This window comes from Schistocerca gregaria, chromosome 4 (genome assembly GCF_023897955.1).
Source record: "Schistocerca gregaria isolate iqSchGreg1 chromosome 4, iqSchGreg1.2, whole genome shotgun sequence".
NCBI classification, from domain to species: Eukaryota; Metazoa; Arthropoda; class Insecta; order Orthoptera; family Acrididae; genus Schistocerca; species Schistocerca gregaria.
The window spans coordinates 303,877,833-303,892,808 of record NC_064923.1 but is presented as its reverse complement, the minus strand read 5'-3'; the positions used below and the strand labels follow the sequence as shown (position 1 = coordinate 303,892,808).

The 14,976-nt window shown below is 39.7% G+C and overlaps 1 protein-coding gene across 1 annotated transcript in view; it reads right to left on the bottom strand.

The window, feature by feature from the left end:
- LOC126266703 (uncharacterized) overlaps window positions 1–14,976 on the bottom strand; it is a 348,549-nt gene that overhangs the window by 275,665 nt on the left and 57,908 nt on the right. The window contains exon 8 of the mRNA XM_049971146.1: window positions 5,297–5,755. Coding sequence (XP_049827103.1) covers window positions 5,297–5,755 — 459 coding nt within the window. The remainder of the gene's footprint in view (window positions 1–5,296; window positions 5,756–14,976) is intronic.

The following is a 14,976-nucleotide window of genomic DNA, read 5'->3' as shown; positions in this document are numbered from 1 at the left end:
TTGCAATACTTGTGTCATCTGCAAACAAAACGAACTCTGCTTCTGGCAGTGTAACTGATGAGAGATCATTAATGTACACAAGAAAAAGCAATGGCCCTAAGATGGATCCTTGGGGGACACCACATGTAATTTCTTCCCATTCTGATGATGACTTAATTCATTTGTCCCTTGCACTGACACCCTTTGTTTCCTGTTAGCGAAGTATGACTTGAACCATTTTGCAGCACTGCCTGTGACACCATAGAATTCTAATTTATTTAAAAGGATGTTGTGGTTTACACAATCAAATGCCTTTGACAAATCACTGAATTGAAAGTCATCAGTGACTTTAAAACAAGGCTTAGCTGTGAGATGTAAGGCATGAAACACTCTCTTAACAGCACCAACATGCCTGCCCTGCTCCATATTCAGAATACATAATGCTTCTTTCTCTTTGAGGTGCTCAAAACCTCTACCATGCCAGTGTAAGTTGACATTATACACTAGTATATTAACATCTTAATAACAGAGAATAGGATATGTGATCTGCGTGATAAGATGGTGTAGGGACAACTGGAGCTTCACTGCATTACAGGTAGAGAGAGAACTACTTCAGTTTACATACTGCAGCATCAACTATTTGTTAAGTTGGTGGAAGAGACAAGTCGAGATATTCATCATTCATAAAACGTCAGTATTCCCCTCACTGAGGAATCTTTTATGTGGATAGTATAATCCTTCACACAGGCATGTTTGAGAATGCTATACAGTGTCACTTGCAGACACATATTTATCACCTGTGTCAAGAGTCTCAGTTCATTCACATGCTGTGTGAACACACAAATCTTCCTCTGCAGTATGGGAGTCATCTTAAAAATGGTGTCAACAAAACAAAGACTGGTTGGAACATGGCAGTTCTTCATTAGACACAGTCCTATTACAACAGAACTCGTCTTCCTCTGACCTTTGAACTGACGACCCACCCAGCCAGTTATAAGGGAACATAAAGTTTAATCTGAACTCCTAATCACAAACCAACTCATCATTTTATCTCATCCATAAATAATTGGCTACAGTGAAAGCAGTGATAAGATTCCAAAAGAATACTGGAAACAACCAGTGACTGAACCCTGAACAGCTGTATTATGGCTTCACAACAGCAACCTGGACATTTGGATTTCCACTCTAACATTCAGTGTGTCAATGAACCATACTGGGAAATAATTTTTGACACGGCTCAATACTGTATTTCTGGCTAGAGAGAGAGAGAGAGAGAGAGAGAGAGAGAGAGAGAGAGAGAGAGAGAGAGAGAGAGAGAGATGAGCGGTTACTGGAATGACTTGCTGACTGAATGCAATTCTCCAAGTAATTAGTACAGTATGTTAATAATAGCACTAACAAATTTTCCACTTGTGACTAATTTTTGTCTTACAGTATATCATGTTCTACACTGCAAAATTTTTGTTCACCAGAGTTCTTACAACCTGCATGGTAATAACCTTTTCTGCTCAATGCTTATTGTTCTCATTGCTGCCAGTCTTTTGTTCATTATCCATTATCTAATGAATGAATGAAATGTTAAGACTCTGCATCGGTTCATAGTAGAAGATAGATGTGTACGTCAATTTGGGTATGGAGTCACTATGTTTATTATTCAAATATTATATGGAGATCTGTGGAATATAACTGGAGATAACAATAAATGTCAACAGCTGCTATTGGTGAGACTTTAATCTGCATTGCCACATCCCTGTAATTATTCTTAGACTGAATGATTAATCATTTATTTCCTTCCAAAAATTAAAATTATGTAGCATAATTCATATTGGCAGCTAATGGTGCACCAATATCAAGAGCCTGTTGTCAGTAAAGACTTTAAACCTGTTAATCCTACTAACTACTTTGAAATTTTTGTCCACCCAAACCATTACCTGCACAATCGAGCAGGTGTTGCACTATGCTCTGCTACATACTAACCATTCAAAGGGGAGTTAATTAAACTTAAAGAATAAAATAATATCCTTTAATGTGCTCCTTAAGACTTTCACACTCCAATCATAATCTTAACATGATTATATTTTATTCTTTACACATCACTGCTGCTGCTCTCCTCCCCTTCTCAAAACTGTGGACCAGGTGTTTTGGCTTGTGTGCTTCTATGATGCATATAGCCGTCCCAGAAACATTACCACAATGGAAAGTGTCCGAGGAGAGGTCATATTAACATATGATTCCCGAAGAGGGCAGCAGCTCTTTCAGTAGTTGCAGGGGCAACTATCTGGATGATTGACTCACATGGCCTTCTAACATTAGCCAAGATAGCCTTGCAATGTTGATACTGTGAATGACAAAAAACAAGAGGAAACTGCAGCTGTTATATTTTCCAAGTATATGCAATTGTACTGTACAGTTAATACGCAACAGCATCATTTTGGGGGAACTATTCTGGACATAAAATAGTCTTTCAATCTGATCTCTAGGTGGGTATTACTCTGATGGTTGTTGTCATCAATAAAAACAAATCTAGAAAGGTAGATCCTTTTATCACATATGCAGGTTAGAAAATTTGAAAAAAGAAATGGATAGGTTAAAGTAAGATAGTGGTAATTAGTGTAGTGTGGTGGCAGGAAGAGCAGGTTTCCTGGTCAAGTGAGTAGAGGACTATCAACATAAAAACAAATAAGGGCAATGTAGAAGTGTGTCTAATAATACGTGTGAAAATACACCAGACTCTCTCTAATCCGGCCTTCAGTAGCCTGGCCTCTCAGTAATCCGGCACACATCCAAAAACACATGCGCGATGAATTATTGTCTGCAACAATGCTTGATTAAACAATGCTGTATATACCGTATTTGAAATTGTAGCTTTCTTTACAGTTTGGAATCATGTCTTCTAAAAGGAAACACATTACGCTAGACCTCAATCAGAAACTCCAAATTTTGGATAAGTTAAATCAAGGTTCTTCAAAGACAACCATTGCTGTGGACTTCAATGTTGGACGAGCTACTATTTGTGACATCAAAAAGAAAGAAGATGTTAAAACTTCCTGGCATATTAAAACTGTGTGGCGGAATGAGACTCGAACTCGGGACCTTTGCCTTTCGCGGGAAAGTGCTCTACCAACTGAGCTACACAAGCACGACTCGCGCCCCATCCCCACAGCTTTACTTCTGCCAGTGCCTCGTCTCCTACCTTCCAAACTTTACAGAAGCTCTCGGCCTGCCACACAGTTTTAATCTGCCAGGAAGTTTCATATCAGCGCACACTCAGTGAAAATCTCATTAAAGAAGAAGTTATTCAACAGTACTCAACACAAATGGATAGTGAGTTGGGAAAATGGAAGGTTATGCGAAAGAGTCAGAATGATGAACTGGGCGTAACTGTTTATAAGTGGTTCATACAACAACGCAGTAAAGGAATTCCAGTCAGTGGCCTGCTTATAAAGGAAAAAGCAGCTGCATTTAACAAACAACTCAGCGGTAGTAACTTGTTTGCCGCAAGCGAAGGTTGGCTATCAAACTAGAAAAAACAGCATGGCATTTGGCAGCTGACAGTCACTGGGGAAAGTTGCTCAGCTAACGATAAGGATGCTGATGAGTTTGTAAGCAAAATATGGAAGATAATAGAGGAAGATGATTTAACTGTTGATGCCTTGTATAATACTGATGAACGAGGACTCTTTTACAAGATGCTTTCTTCAAAAACATTAGCTGCCATGAACGAGAAGGAAGCTTGTGGTTACAAGCAACAGAAACAGTGCATAACATTAATGGTGTGTTGTAATGCAAATGGGAGTTATAAACTACCACTCATGGTGACTGGAAAATCCCAACATCCATGCTGTTTTCAATGCACTGACATAAGTACTCTACCAGTGCACTATTGAACTCAGAAGAAAGAGTGGTTGGACAGAAATATTCTCTCAGTGGTTCCATGAAACATTTGTATGAGCAGTGAGAAAAGAGCTAAAAAAGAAAAAGCTTTCACTGAAAGCCTACACTTATAACTGACAATGCTCCCAGTCATCCTTCAGTGTTTCTCTAAAGTATGATGGTATAGGAGCACCCTTTCTCTCACCCAATGTGACTGCCCTTATTCAGCCCATGGAGCAGGGCATTTTGGAATCAATTAAATGTCATTATCGAAATTCACTTCTCATCTCCTTGCTGAACGAAAGTGAAAATGACTGTATCGAGACTATGCTGAAGGCATAGAAAGCAATTACTGTACGTGATGTTGTTTTCCAAGCAGCCGAAGCATGGGATAAAGTGGAGAGCACTACCATAATGAAGAGCTGGAGAAAATTGTGGCCATCCATTGATGCCGAGTTGGACCTAGTGGTGAGTGACAGCGATGAGCCAGTCAATTCAGAATTATCAATTACTTTGTACACTCACATGTTCCACAACCATCCAGAAGGAGAAGAAATTGGTGATGAAGATCTTACTAAGTGACTGAATGAGAACAAATCAAACTTTAACATATAAAGAAATAATCAAAAGTGTGTAAGGAAGTAATGGTGAAAGTGATGAATAAGAGGACACAGGAGGACAGTGCATGAAGAATTCTCACACTGCTGGTGCTGAAGCTGCTGACGTCTTCCTGGAGTACACTATGCAACAACCAGATATGTGCAGTACCAATGTAATGCTTGCTGTTGCCCTTGGAATGAATGCTGCATAAATGTGACATATCTGCCCCAAGCTTGAATACCAACTTCAATTCTCTACACCACCACCTTCCAGGTCATACTGATTAGCGTAACTTCTCACACACTGCATATACCCATAATTTTATCCCTTGAAGATTAGGTTCTGTCCTGTACTTAATAGCTAATATAATCAATACCTGTATAAAGGTACAAGGTGGCCGGAATGTCATTTCGAGTCAAAACTGGTTTAATTCCCTATAACCCCATGGTAACTTCATCAAATACTGCCTTTTGGCATGTAATATTGCTCTGTTCATTTGACAGTTTGTTTGTCTACCTGTCATAATCAGAGTAATTTTTATTTATTTCTTGTGATTGTCTATGTGGTGAGGTAAACGTCACAAGACTAATAATCAGCAAGTAAAACATAATTTTGTTACAATTAACTGCAGATATAATTACAATTGTTTATCTTTCCATAAATGGCATAATTTATAAAAGATTCAATGTTATACATTTGGAGCAATATTTCATGTCAATCAGTTACATATCCCGAGTGCCTTGAGGAAGTACAGTTTCTTCAATGTCTGAGGACATGGCAGCAGTGACAAACAAAAACTAATTTTGTTAGTATCATATCATTTTTAAATTTGAAACATGATTACCATATTATGAGTAACTGGCTGCCTATTGCATACAGTGTCACGAAGTCTATACAATGGACGCTGTAGTGACAGAGGGTTCCTATCATCGGTCATCTTGTCTGTTAGGTCATAGCTAGAATGCAAAATGTTGGATTCTAGTTCTGCACTGAGTGCTTTTGCTACTGCACGTATCTTCAAATCAAGTTCATTTCTTATCTGCTGGTCTCCTTGCAATTCTCGATCCACACTGCTACTCTTGTTGGATTTTCCTCCATTGCTGTCAGACAGAGAAGAATTGTGTGCCATATCTATGTCATTATCACGTTCAGCTGACAGACGATCTCTTGAGGGTATGGACTCAGTAACTTTATATTTCGTTACTGAAACTGATTTCTGAGTAACACTTTTCACAGTAATAGCAACATCAGGTGTCTGTAAGTCATCTTCTTCCCCATTATGATCAATAGTAGTGGCTGGGCCCTGAAAAAGAAAAAACGAAACAAATAATGAATTGTTTGTTTCAAGAGATACAGGGATTTAAATGTTTAAGTAACACCCACAGTCTGAACAGAAACAATACCACTAATAACTATAATGAGTCATAAAAATTTGCTCTAACAGATGCATGTAGCCTAAGAAGTTTAACTAATTATATTAAACAGCCATTTCTTTGTCAGAGTTTTGTTTTAATTAACAATTTAGTCACCAGTGACTGTCTTAACAACGGTGAGAGTAAGCGTCATCACAACAGTGCATGACACACACTCATGTGATAAGTTGGAAGTGACAATGTAGAACTGCCGAAGTCGGGACAGACAGCCTGAATTTTGCACACTATTATTCCATTATTTATTTATAGCTTATCTAGCTTGACCAAATTATCTCCTTAAGATCAATAATAATAATAATAATAATAATAATAATAATAATAATAATAATAATAATAATGGTAATAGTGAAGGGCATTAAGAATGATATAGATTAATTTAGCACATTTGAATACACGTTAAGTATTACATAAGCAGAAGCAATAAATAAAGAGGAGAAAGTCGAAATGACAGTTACAGTGGCTCTTAGGAAAGATCAGAATTTAAGTAATGAAATCTGCCAACATGGGGGAAGGGAAAAGTTGCAGACTCATATACATGGGAGAGATTGCTATTGTGATAGGTCAGCTATTAATGGTCTTTTGAAGTTTGAAAAGAATTTAATTTCTCTGTTGTTTTTTTTTTAAGATTGTTCCACAGTTGGGTTCCTGATACAGAAAATGATTTAGAGAATATGACACTGTTGCATGATGGTTCAGAGAGTATTTTACTTTGTTGAGAACAAGTATTGCTGCTGTGCTGTTCAGACCGTAGTGTCAGAATTGAAGATAAATAAGAGGGAGTGCCATTATTGAAGCAGTGATAAGGCACACATAGTGTATGATATTCGCCACACTTATTGACATGCAACCATAATAGTTGTTAATGGGCAAGACTGATAGTGTCAAAATAGCAATCATCACAAATGAATTCACACAAGCAAACATTGCCATTTCCAGCCTGTGAGCTTTTGTTCAAATGTCTTTGGAGCACAGCATCACCACAGTCAATACGGAGAGTGTTCATGTCTATATGAGTGTCTTTTTAAGCTCGAAATGTTTTCAGTCCAATCTAAGCAAGTGTCCAGAATTAACCCTAAGTTCTTTGCAGAAGAGGAAAAAAGTTATTTCTGTGCTGCTTAGGGTTAGGGGTGGAAGAGATTATTTGAAATTCACAGTAATAAGTCTTTTGTGAAAGACTAAGATTGCTTGTATTTCAGGTGGCTTCATACCTACATTCTGCACTCACTCAGATAAGAGAAGCAAATCAGTATTTACGTGCTGGATGGTTGTGCACAAGTCTGTTGGACTTGCACTTAGAAATAACTGAATGCCGTCAGCATAAAGATGATATTTGCAATGGGAGGTTCCAATCATTACACACTGTTGGCAGGATGTAAGGTACGAGTGGAACCTTTGTACAGAAAAATTTTGACTTGTGACTTTAGTAAGCACAATCTCAAAGTCAAATGCATCAAAAACTTTGCTCAAATCCAAAAAGTACATAACAGTTGCATTGTTTCAGTTCATCAGTCACATTTATAAGAGTAGTTATCCTGGTGTGATTTTGCCGGAAACCCGACTGATGTTCATCTAAAAGATTATCTGATGTCATATAATTGTGTGTGTGTGTGTGTGTGTGTGTGTGTGTGTGTGTGTGTGTGTGTGTGTAATTCCTTCATGTTTTAAATAGCTGGTTATGACGTTCATGAATTCTAGTCCTGGATATTGCTGGTAGAATGCAAACGTGTGTGTAGTCAGAAGGCTGTTTCACAGATTCCTTCTTGGATAATGTTTTTACAAGTTCCTGCTTCCTGGATTTGGGAAGACGCTGGTCAAAGTATGGCGAAAATTAAACTTCCTGGCAGATTAAAACTGTGTGCTGGACCGAGACTCAAACTCGGGACCTTTGCCTTTGGCGGGCAAGTGCTGTACCGCTTGCTCTAGCATTTGTCCACGAAAGGCAAAGGCCCTGAGTCCGAGTCTTGGTATGGCACACAGTTTTAATCTGACAGGAAGTTTCATATTAGCGCACACTCCGTTGCAGAGTGAAATTCTCATTCTGGAAACATCCCCTAGGCTGTGGCTAAGCCATATCTCCACAATATCCTTTCTTCAAGTAGTGCTAGTTCTGCAAGTGTCGCAAGAGAGCTTCTGTAAAGTTTGGAAGGTAGGAGACGAGGCACTGGCAGAAGTAAAGCTGTGAGGACAGGGCGTGAGTCGTGCTTGGGTAGCTCAGATGGTAAAGCACTTGCCTGTGAAAGGCAAAGGTCCCGAGTTCGAGTCTCGGTCCGGCACAAAGTTTTAATATGCCAGGAAGTTTCGTATCAGCGCACACTCCACTGCAGAGCAAAAATCTCATTATGGTGAAAATGTTCATTACTTTGGGCAGTACAGGATCCATGAGAAAATTCATCACGTGCACTGTTATATTACCTCATTCTGAGGCTGCCGAATGAATACACACAACAGACTTCTTGATCGTGTTCAGGCTTACCGTCTGCAGAAAAACTTTTTAGTTTTTACCCACCACTGATACTTTAATGGAGGCAATGGTTTGTGCCCTCATGGGTTCATTAAGTCAAGTTGTCAGGATGGCATAATAGGCATTTAGATCCTCAATAGGAACTAGTGGTTCTGCTGAGTGGCCGTTATTCCATTGTTATGACTTTGCCACTACACCAAATATACAAGAAAAACTTTTCTTGATTGGGACGTATACACACTCTATAAAAAGCTGCACTCACCATCCACAATGTCAGTTCTGTCCCGACTGTACTTTGGTGTCAATAATAAAAGTGCTTCCACTACTAAGTGTTGAACTTCACTGTGAATCTTTATTTTATATTTGGAGTTTATTATGGTGACGACATGACATTGGTGGAGACACCTGATACTTCAAAACATCTCCATTATTATGGCTTCAGTTAGGCAATGTAAAAACTCTCATCCATATGGACCAGACCCAGAATACAAGCAGAATACTGTTCCATAGGTCTGTTATATTCAGGAGAAGCAGCAGTACATCAGCTGTACTTCAGGCATCTATCAGTACTTTCCAGAGAGGCTGGTCAGGACATGATGGATTGACAGAAAGGATGTTATCGAGCTGCCAAATACAACAGACAGGATTTTAAGATGTGTTTGGCAACTGTGTGCTATTTCTTGAATGGCACAGAATGTATTTGTAAAAGCTGAGTTTACACTGTGATCATAAAATTTCATACACAACTAAGAAGTAACAGGGCTATGAGCAGTAAAAGTGGAAATATTGGCCTAATAACATAAATACCTGCACTGTAATAAGTGGGTATTCCTGACAAAGCTTACACAATGCACATTTATACCTCACAACTGACTACAGAATAAGTTACTCTGTAAATCATCCACAAATTCTCAACAATATAACTCTTTTTTACATATATTCACGATAAAATTAGGGGATGATTATTTTTTGACGGAGGATACTGTGGTAACCCATGGTCAATCGCACTGGCACCTCCATCTGTTAAATTTTAGCTCTATGCAAGGCACTGGCTATAATGTGTTGTTCAATCAGCACATGTTGGTGCCAGGCATGTCTGCTCAGCCTGCAGGAGGCAGCACTTACAGACAGTGCTGATAGTTGTGCATTAAGAGTGGTGTGCGCATATCATGGAGAAACATCACATGCACACTGTTTAACACTGGAGCAGAGTTGCTTTCTCTCAGTCTAGTTCATATTGGTTTACTCTCTCTCTCTCTCTCTCTCTCTCTCTCTCTCTCTCTCTCTCTCTCTCTGTGTGTGTGTGTGTGTGTGTGTGTGTGTGTGTGTGTGTGTGTGTGTGTGTGTGTGTGTGTGTGTGTGTGGTGACAAGTAAGGTTCATTATTTACGTTTCTTGCAAAAAGGTGGCAATGTTGACAGGCGCATCCCTGGAGGTTGTTCTGCAGTGCTAAATGCAGCAGCAATTGGAAAATCAGTGATGTTCAAAATTGCAAAAATAGAAACTGCTGGTCAGAGTGTTAATTTTTCTGTTAATGAGGTCTCAAACTTTGCCATCCTACCCACTTCCATTCCCCACCTACTGTGGAGCCATCAAAGAGTGGTAAGCATATGAAAAATGCCTTGAGCAACACTTCACAGCCTTCAAGGTAACAGAGCTCTATTTCTGTCATGGATCTCTACGTAGATATTTGAGTACCACTTTTTAGGTAAGTTAGACACTCTTCAGGATCCTGTGTGTTCGTTGTTTCTCAAAATGTATTATTTGCTTACTACTTGTTACCACAAGCATATCCACGTGATTTCTGTGAAAGTGGACTTTTATCAATCCTGTCACACTTGGGCTGTGGAACTGCAAGGGTTAAGCTGCAAGAGTTGTTCCTTCACTGCAGGAATTTAAGCAGATTCCAAGGTTGGAGATGCTATCATATGGGCAGCTTGTGATAAGGAAGTTCACCAAAGGGCATTGCAATTTGAAGATCCACCTTTAGAAGAAGTGCTCAAGATAGTGCATGCATTTGAAGTTTCTCATGCTGATGGCAAGCAAATTCTGGGGCTAACACAACTGTTGTCAACTCAAACAGCAACAGCCCTACACATTCTAGTACACCTGTGGAAGCGGAGGTAGCGGCAGTGCAGCATGCCCGACTGCTGCTCTCCAAACAAACTTGGCCACAGAGGAAAACTTTCTGCATGCTGCTGCCTTCCTTAATTTGTCCAACATGACTGTTTGGCATGTCCGTAACGATAAGCATCATGCCATCCATGTCATAAAAAATGTCACACTGTACTCTTATGGAATGCTTGGCCAGCTCCCGCTGTGCCTCCCGCATCTCAACCTATATACATTAATGCTGCTAGTCAGGTGTGTGATAATATTGCAACTGCTTCTAATAAAATGTTCATCAATCTGCATATTAACAGGATGTCATTATGCCTCCAAGTAGACAAAGGTGCAGTGGCCTTGCTATTCTAATACATTTATCTGTATTATTTCTCCTCCGCTGTAGGTTAGTTCACATTGTCTTGTCCGTTACAAAGGACAGCAGATTCCTTTCCTCTGACAAGTTACTGCAAAAACAACACACCGGTTCAGACAGTGACGTGTATGGTATTTAAATATCATTCAACAGCCAAGATCACATAAAATATTTCTTTATTTGAGGTAAACGGTTTCAAGAGACTATGCTGTCATCTTCAGGTCTGTAAAAAAAGTGCATATACATGAAATATGTCTAATAAGTTAAGATGTAACATTTGATATAAAGGTTTTAGTTTGGTATTATAAAAACCAAAAGTGGACCTGTGTAGTCACATATCTTAAAATCTTTTTGCTGTAACGCATGTTCATTTTACAATGGCCTTATGCGCAAGATGTCAAGTGGTTAAAAATAGTGCATTGTAAAAGGTTTGTCATTGCTGAAATATTTAAAAACATAAAGCACCTTGTGCAGCAGGCTATGTCCATGTACACATTGATCACAGTTGCTTGTTGCATCATACAAACACAGTAAACAATAGCACAATTGTTTACATATGCTGGACATATTCCAAATGGTGCAAATTCACATTAAAAGGCATACAAGATGCAACTTCTAGGTTGTAAACAGTTGTGCTATTGTGTACCCTGTTTGAATGATACAAGCGACTCTGGGCAATATGTATATGGTTGTATAAAGCACAAGGTGCTTTATATTTTTGAATATTCAAACCATGGCAAACTTTTAATAATGCGCTATTTTTATCCAGTTGACATCCTGCGCATGAGGTCAGTGTAAAATGAACATGTTTTACAACAAAACGACTTTAAGGTATGGAAATTTACAGATGCAATGCCAGTTTCTGCAATACCAAAATAAAACTTTTAAATCAAATGTTACATCTTAACTTACGAGACATATTCTGCATATATGCATTTTTTACAGATTGCAAGAGGACAGCATAGTCTGTTGAAACCAGCTGTCTTAAATAAAGAAATATTTTATGCAACCTCGACTGTTAAATGGTTTTTAACATTTAAATAGATCGCCCTTCAGTTCTCTCAAAATGTGAAAATTCAATTTATGCCAATGGACAGTGTATTTACAGAAAATTTGCCTGGTTTGGACACTTTCCAGGCATTTGGATTTACAGTCTCCAATTCCGCTCATTCCGTGTTGGATCTTGTACCTTATCAGAAGTTTGATGATTTGTGCAAGGACTATTCTGCCCTTTTTTTGCCAGGAACTAGCAACAGTATTGACTACGTAGTGCAAATCACTCTCAAGTACATGGTGCGACCCCATTTTTTTGGTGCCAGGTCTATACTGCTTGCATTCAAATGAAAGAATTAGATAGAGTGACAGCTTTAGGCACCTTGGAACCCATTTCATCCAGACAATGAGTTACACCATTAGGCATTAACAAAAAACTGCTGGACAAACTCCGTCTATGTTGTAACTTTAAGGTGATGGTTAACTCACCGTCTGCTGTCAAAACATACCCTATTCCTTGCCCACATGAACTTATGATAAAGCAGGTGGGTGAGCAATTACTTTTTCAAAGCTAGGTCCACTGGAAGCACATTTACAGCTGCCACCTGATGAACAACCATGTGAGCTGCTTGTTGTTAATACACTATACAAGCTCTACAGATACAACCAATTGGTTTTTGGCATTGGAAGTGTGCCGCCCAATTTTCAACACTGCTTGGTGCAACTTACCTAACGAATTCCTTGTTGCATCAATTACCTAGACAACACTGTCGTTACCAGTCCCACCACCGAGGACCGACCATCTTTACAACTTTCGTCTTTTGTTTAAGATATTGTGTGGTGCACATCTTAAGTGCAGTTTGAAAGAGTCACATTTCTTGCAACCTTCTATAGAACATATGGGACATGTTATTTCTCACAGAAGGATCCAGCTGACTGACAGTCACAAAGTAGCTATTGCGACCCTTGGCGCCCTATGAATGTAAGCATTCATGGGCAAAGTCATGTACTACTACAGGTTTGTTCTGTAGGCAGCTTTAATTTACCATCCTCTAAATTAACTGCTTAAGATAAGAAAGGCAAAGTGTTTGCGGGACCCCTATCTGGGGCGACCATGCATTCAAGACATCAAAGGATGGTTTGCGTTCTGCCCTGTACTTTGCCACCTATCAGTTAGCGCTCCAGCTTTTGGCGGCAATGGATGCATCACAGTATGGTGGTGGTGGCGGTAGGGGGGGGCGGACATGCTGTCACAATGTTGTGGTTGCATCAAAGACACTTAATGATGCAGAGAAGAATTACTCTCAAACAGAGGAGGCGGCTCTCGCAATTATTTACATTATCACAAACTTTCATGTGTTTCTCTACAATGTTAAGTTTCACTTGGTTACTGATCACAAGCTATTAGTGTCTCTCTATAGCCCTGTGGCTCATTTGCCGTATAAGACAGTTCATTGACTTCAAGGGTGGGCTCTCTTCTCTAGCTGATAAAATTATGAGATTCATTCCCGTCCCATGGTTCAGCAGTCAAACGTATATGCTCTTTTGAGTTTACTGATGGAAACTGACCCTAGTTTCAATCGGGATGAAGTATTTTGTTTTTACTTCGATAAGGAAGCTCAGTGAACAGTGGATGGATTCCCTATTACCAGTTCTCACATTGCTCAAGCTGTTGCCACCAAACCTCTTTTTCCAAATGACCTTTGGCTCACGCACCAAATCCTGTCTGCAATTATTTTCTATTATGGCACAGACTCATGCTCATCAGTGGGGTTATTTTATGGTTCACAGAATAAAATGAAGAAGTATGTTGGTAGCACACTCGAAAATGAGGCTCTCACACACTTTCTTAGTTCCTAGAGGCCCTTGAACATTGGTGAGAAGAGGGCAGAGCTACCGCACAGATGCCATGCACGATGCTGAATCTACTGCTCACAACATGGGGGCCGTCAAGGAACCTCTAACAACATGCTACGCACATGGACTCTGGTCTGGGCTAGTGTGTGTGGGTGCCGGGAGTGTTGTATTCTGGCAGTCATCCACAGCCAGTACAGTCTGTGCATCTTAACATTAAAGCTGGTGACCTGCCACTGCAATAAACTCTGTCTCTGAGTGGAGGCTTGCCACCCACAACCCCCTCACCCTCCTACAAGATCATCTGCTGTTCCCATATCTGTTCCTCCTTCCTCACCTCCACCCTCGACAGTCCTGCTGATTCTGCCCTATACGATACTAGGTCTAGTTCATCCTCCTCTGTTCTAGTTTTCAGCCCTCTAGAAGTTCATCAGGACCAGAGTGATTTATCGCCCCATTCTGCACGGCACACTGAAAGGGAGCTATCTGTGACACAGATGATGTCCACGGAGGCACCATAGGAGACAAGGGCGTCACACTCCTGAGCACCAAGCACCATCCATGCTACGTACCAGCATCTTGCCATTCATCAAAGTTCAACTGTATACGAGGCACCAGCCTATCATGTTTTATTCAGCTAGCCTGCACTGTTGGCTAAGCTCAGCTGCCAGGATGCAACACTTTCAGACAACACTGTCAGCCGTGCATCAAAAGTGGTGCACGCAACCACCGCCCAGCACCATCAAGCAGAAATGTCGTCATGGTATTTAACCGGTTTATGCTCTTGTTAACTTCACTCTGCTTGCAGATTATTGTATGTCAAACTAGTATCAATCCATATATGCATAAGGATGATGTATTACGTATGTTTTTGGTTTTGGCATAGAAGTGGTTGTATTTTTATTGGCATTCTCAATTGAGTGTGTTATTAAAGGTAAAGTTGACGAAAGTTTCTAAAAACCACAAACTAAGTTTACAATTCACAATATAGTATGAATTTTGTGCAGTACTCACAAATGTACAAAAATACAACTATATCACAATACACCCAAGTCTTAACACAATGAAAGAGTATGCGAAACCAAGCCAACAGTAAAACATTAGAATCTAGAATTTAAAATCTGCCACTGGTCTCACACAAAGGAAAATACGAATATTGGCTTATATATGTAAATAATGTGCCGATATATGAACTCTGTACTTAGCTTTCTACACAGGTATCCCAAAGAATAACACTGCAGCATCAGTTCAGCACAAACAAAATAGTGAAAATCATGGATGTACCAGATGTTTGTCATGGTAACA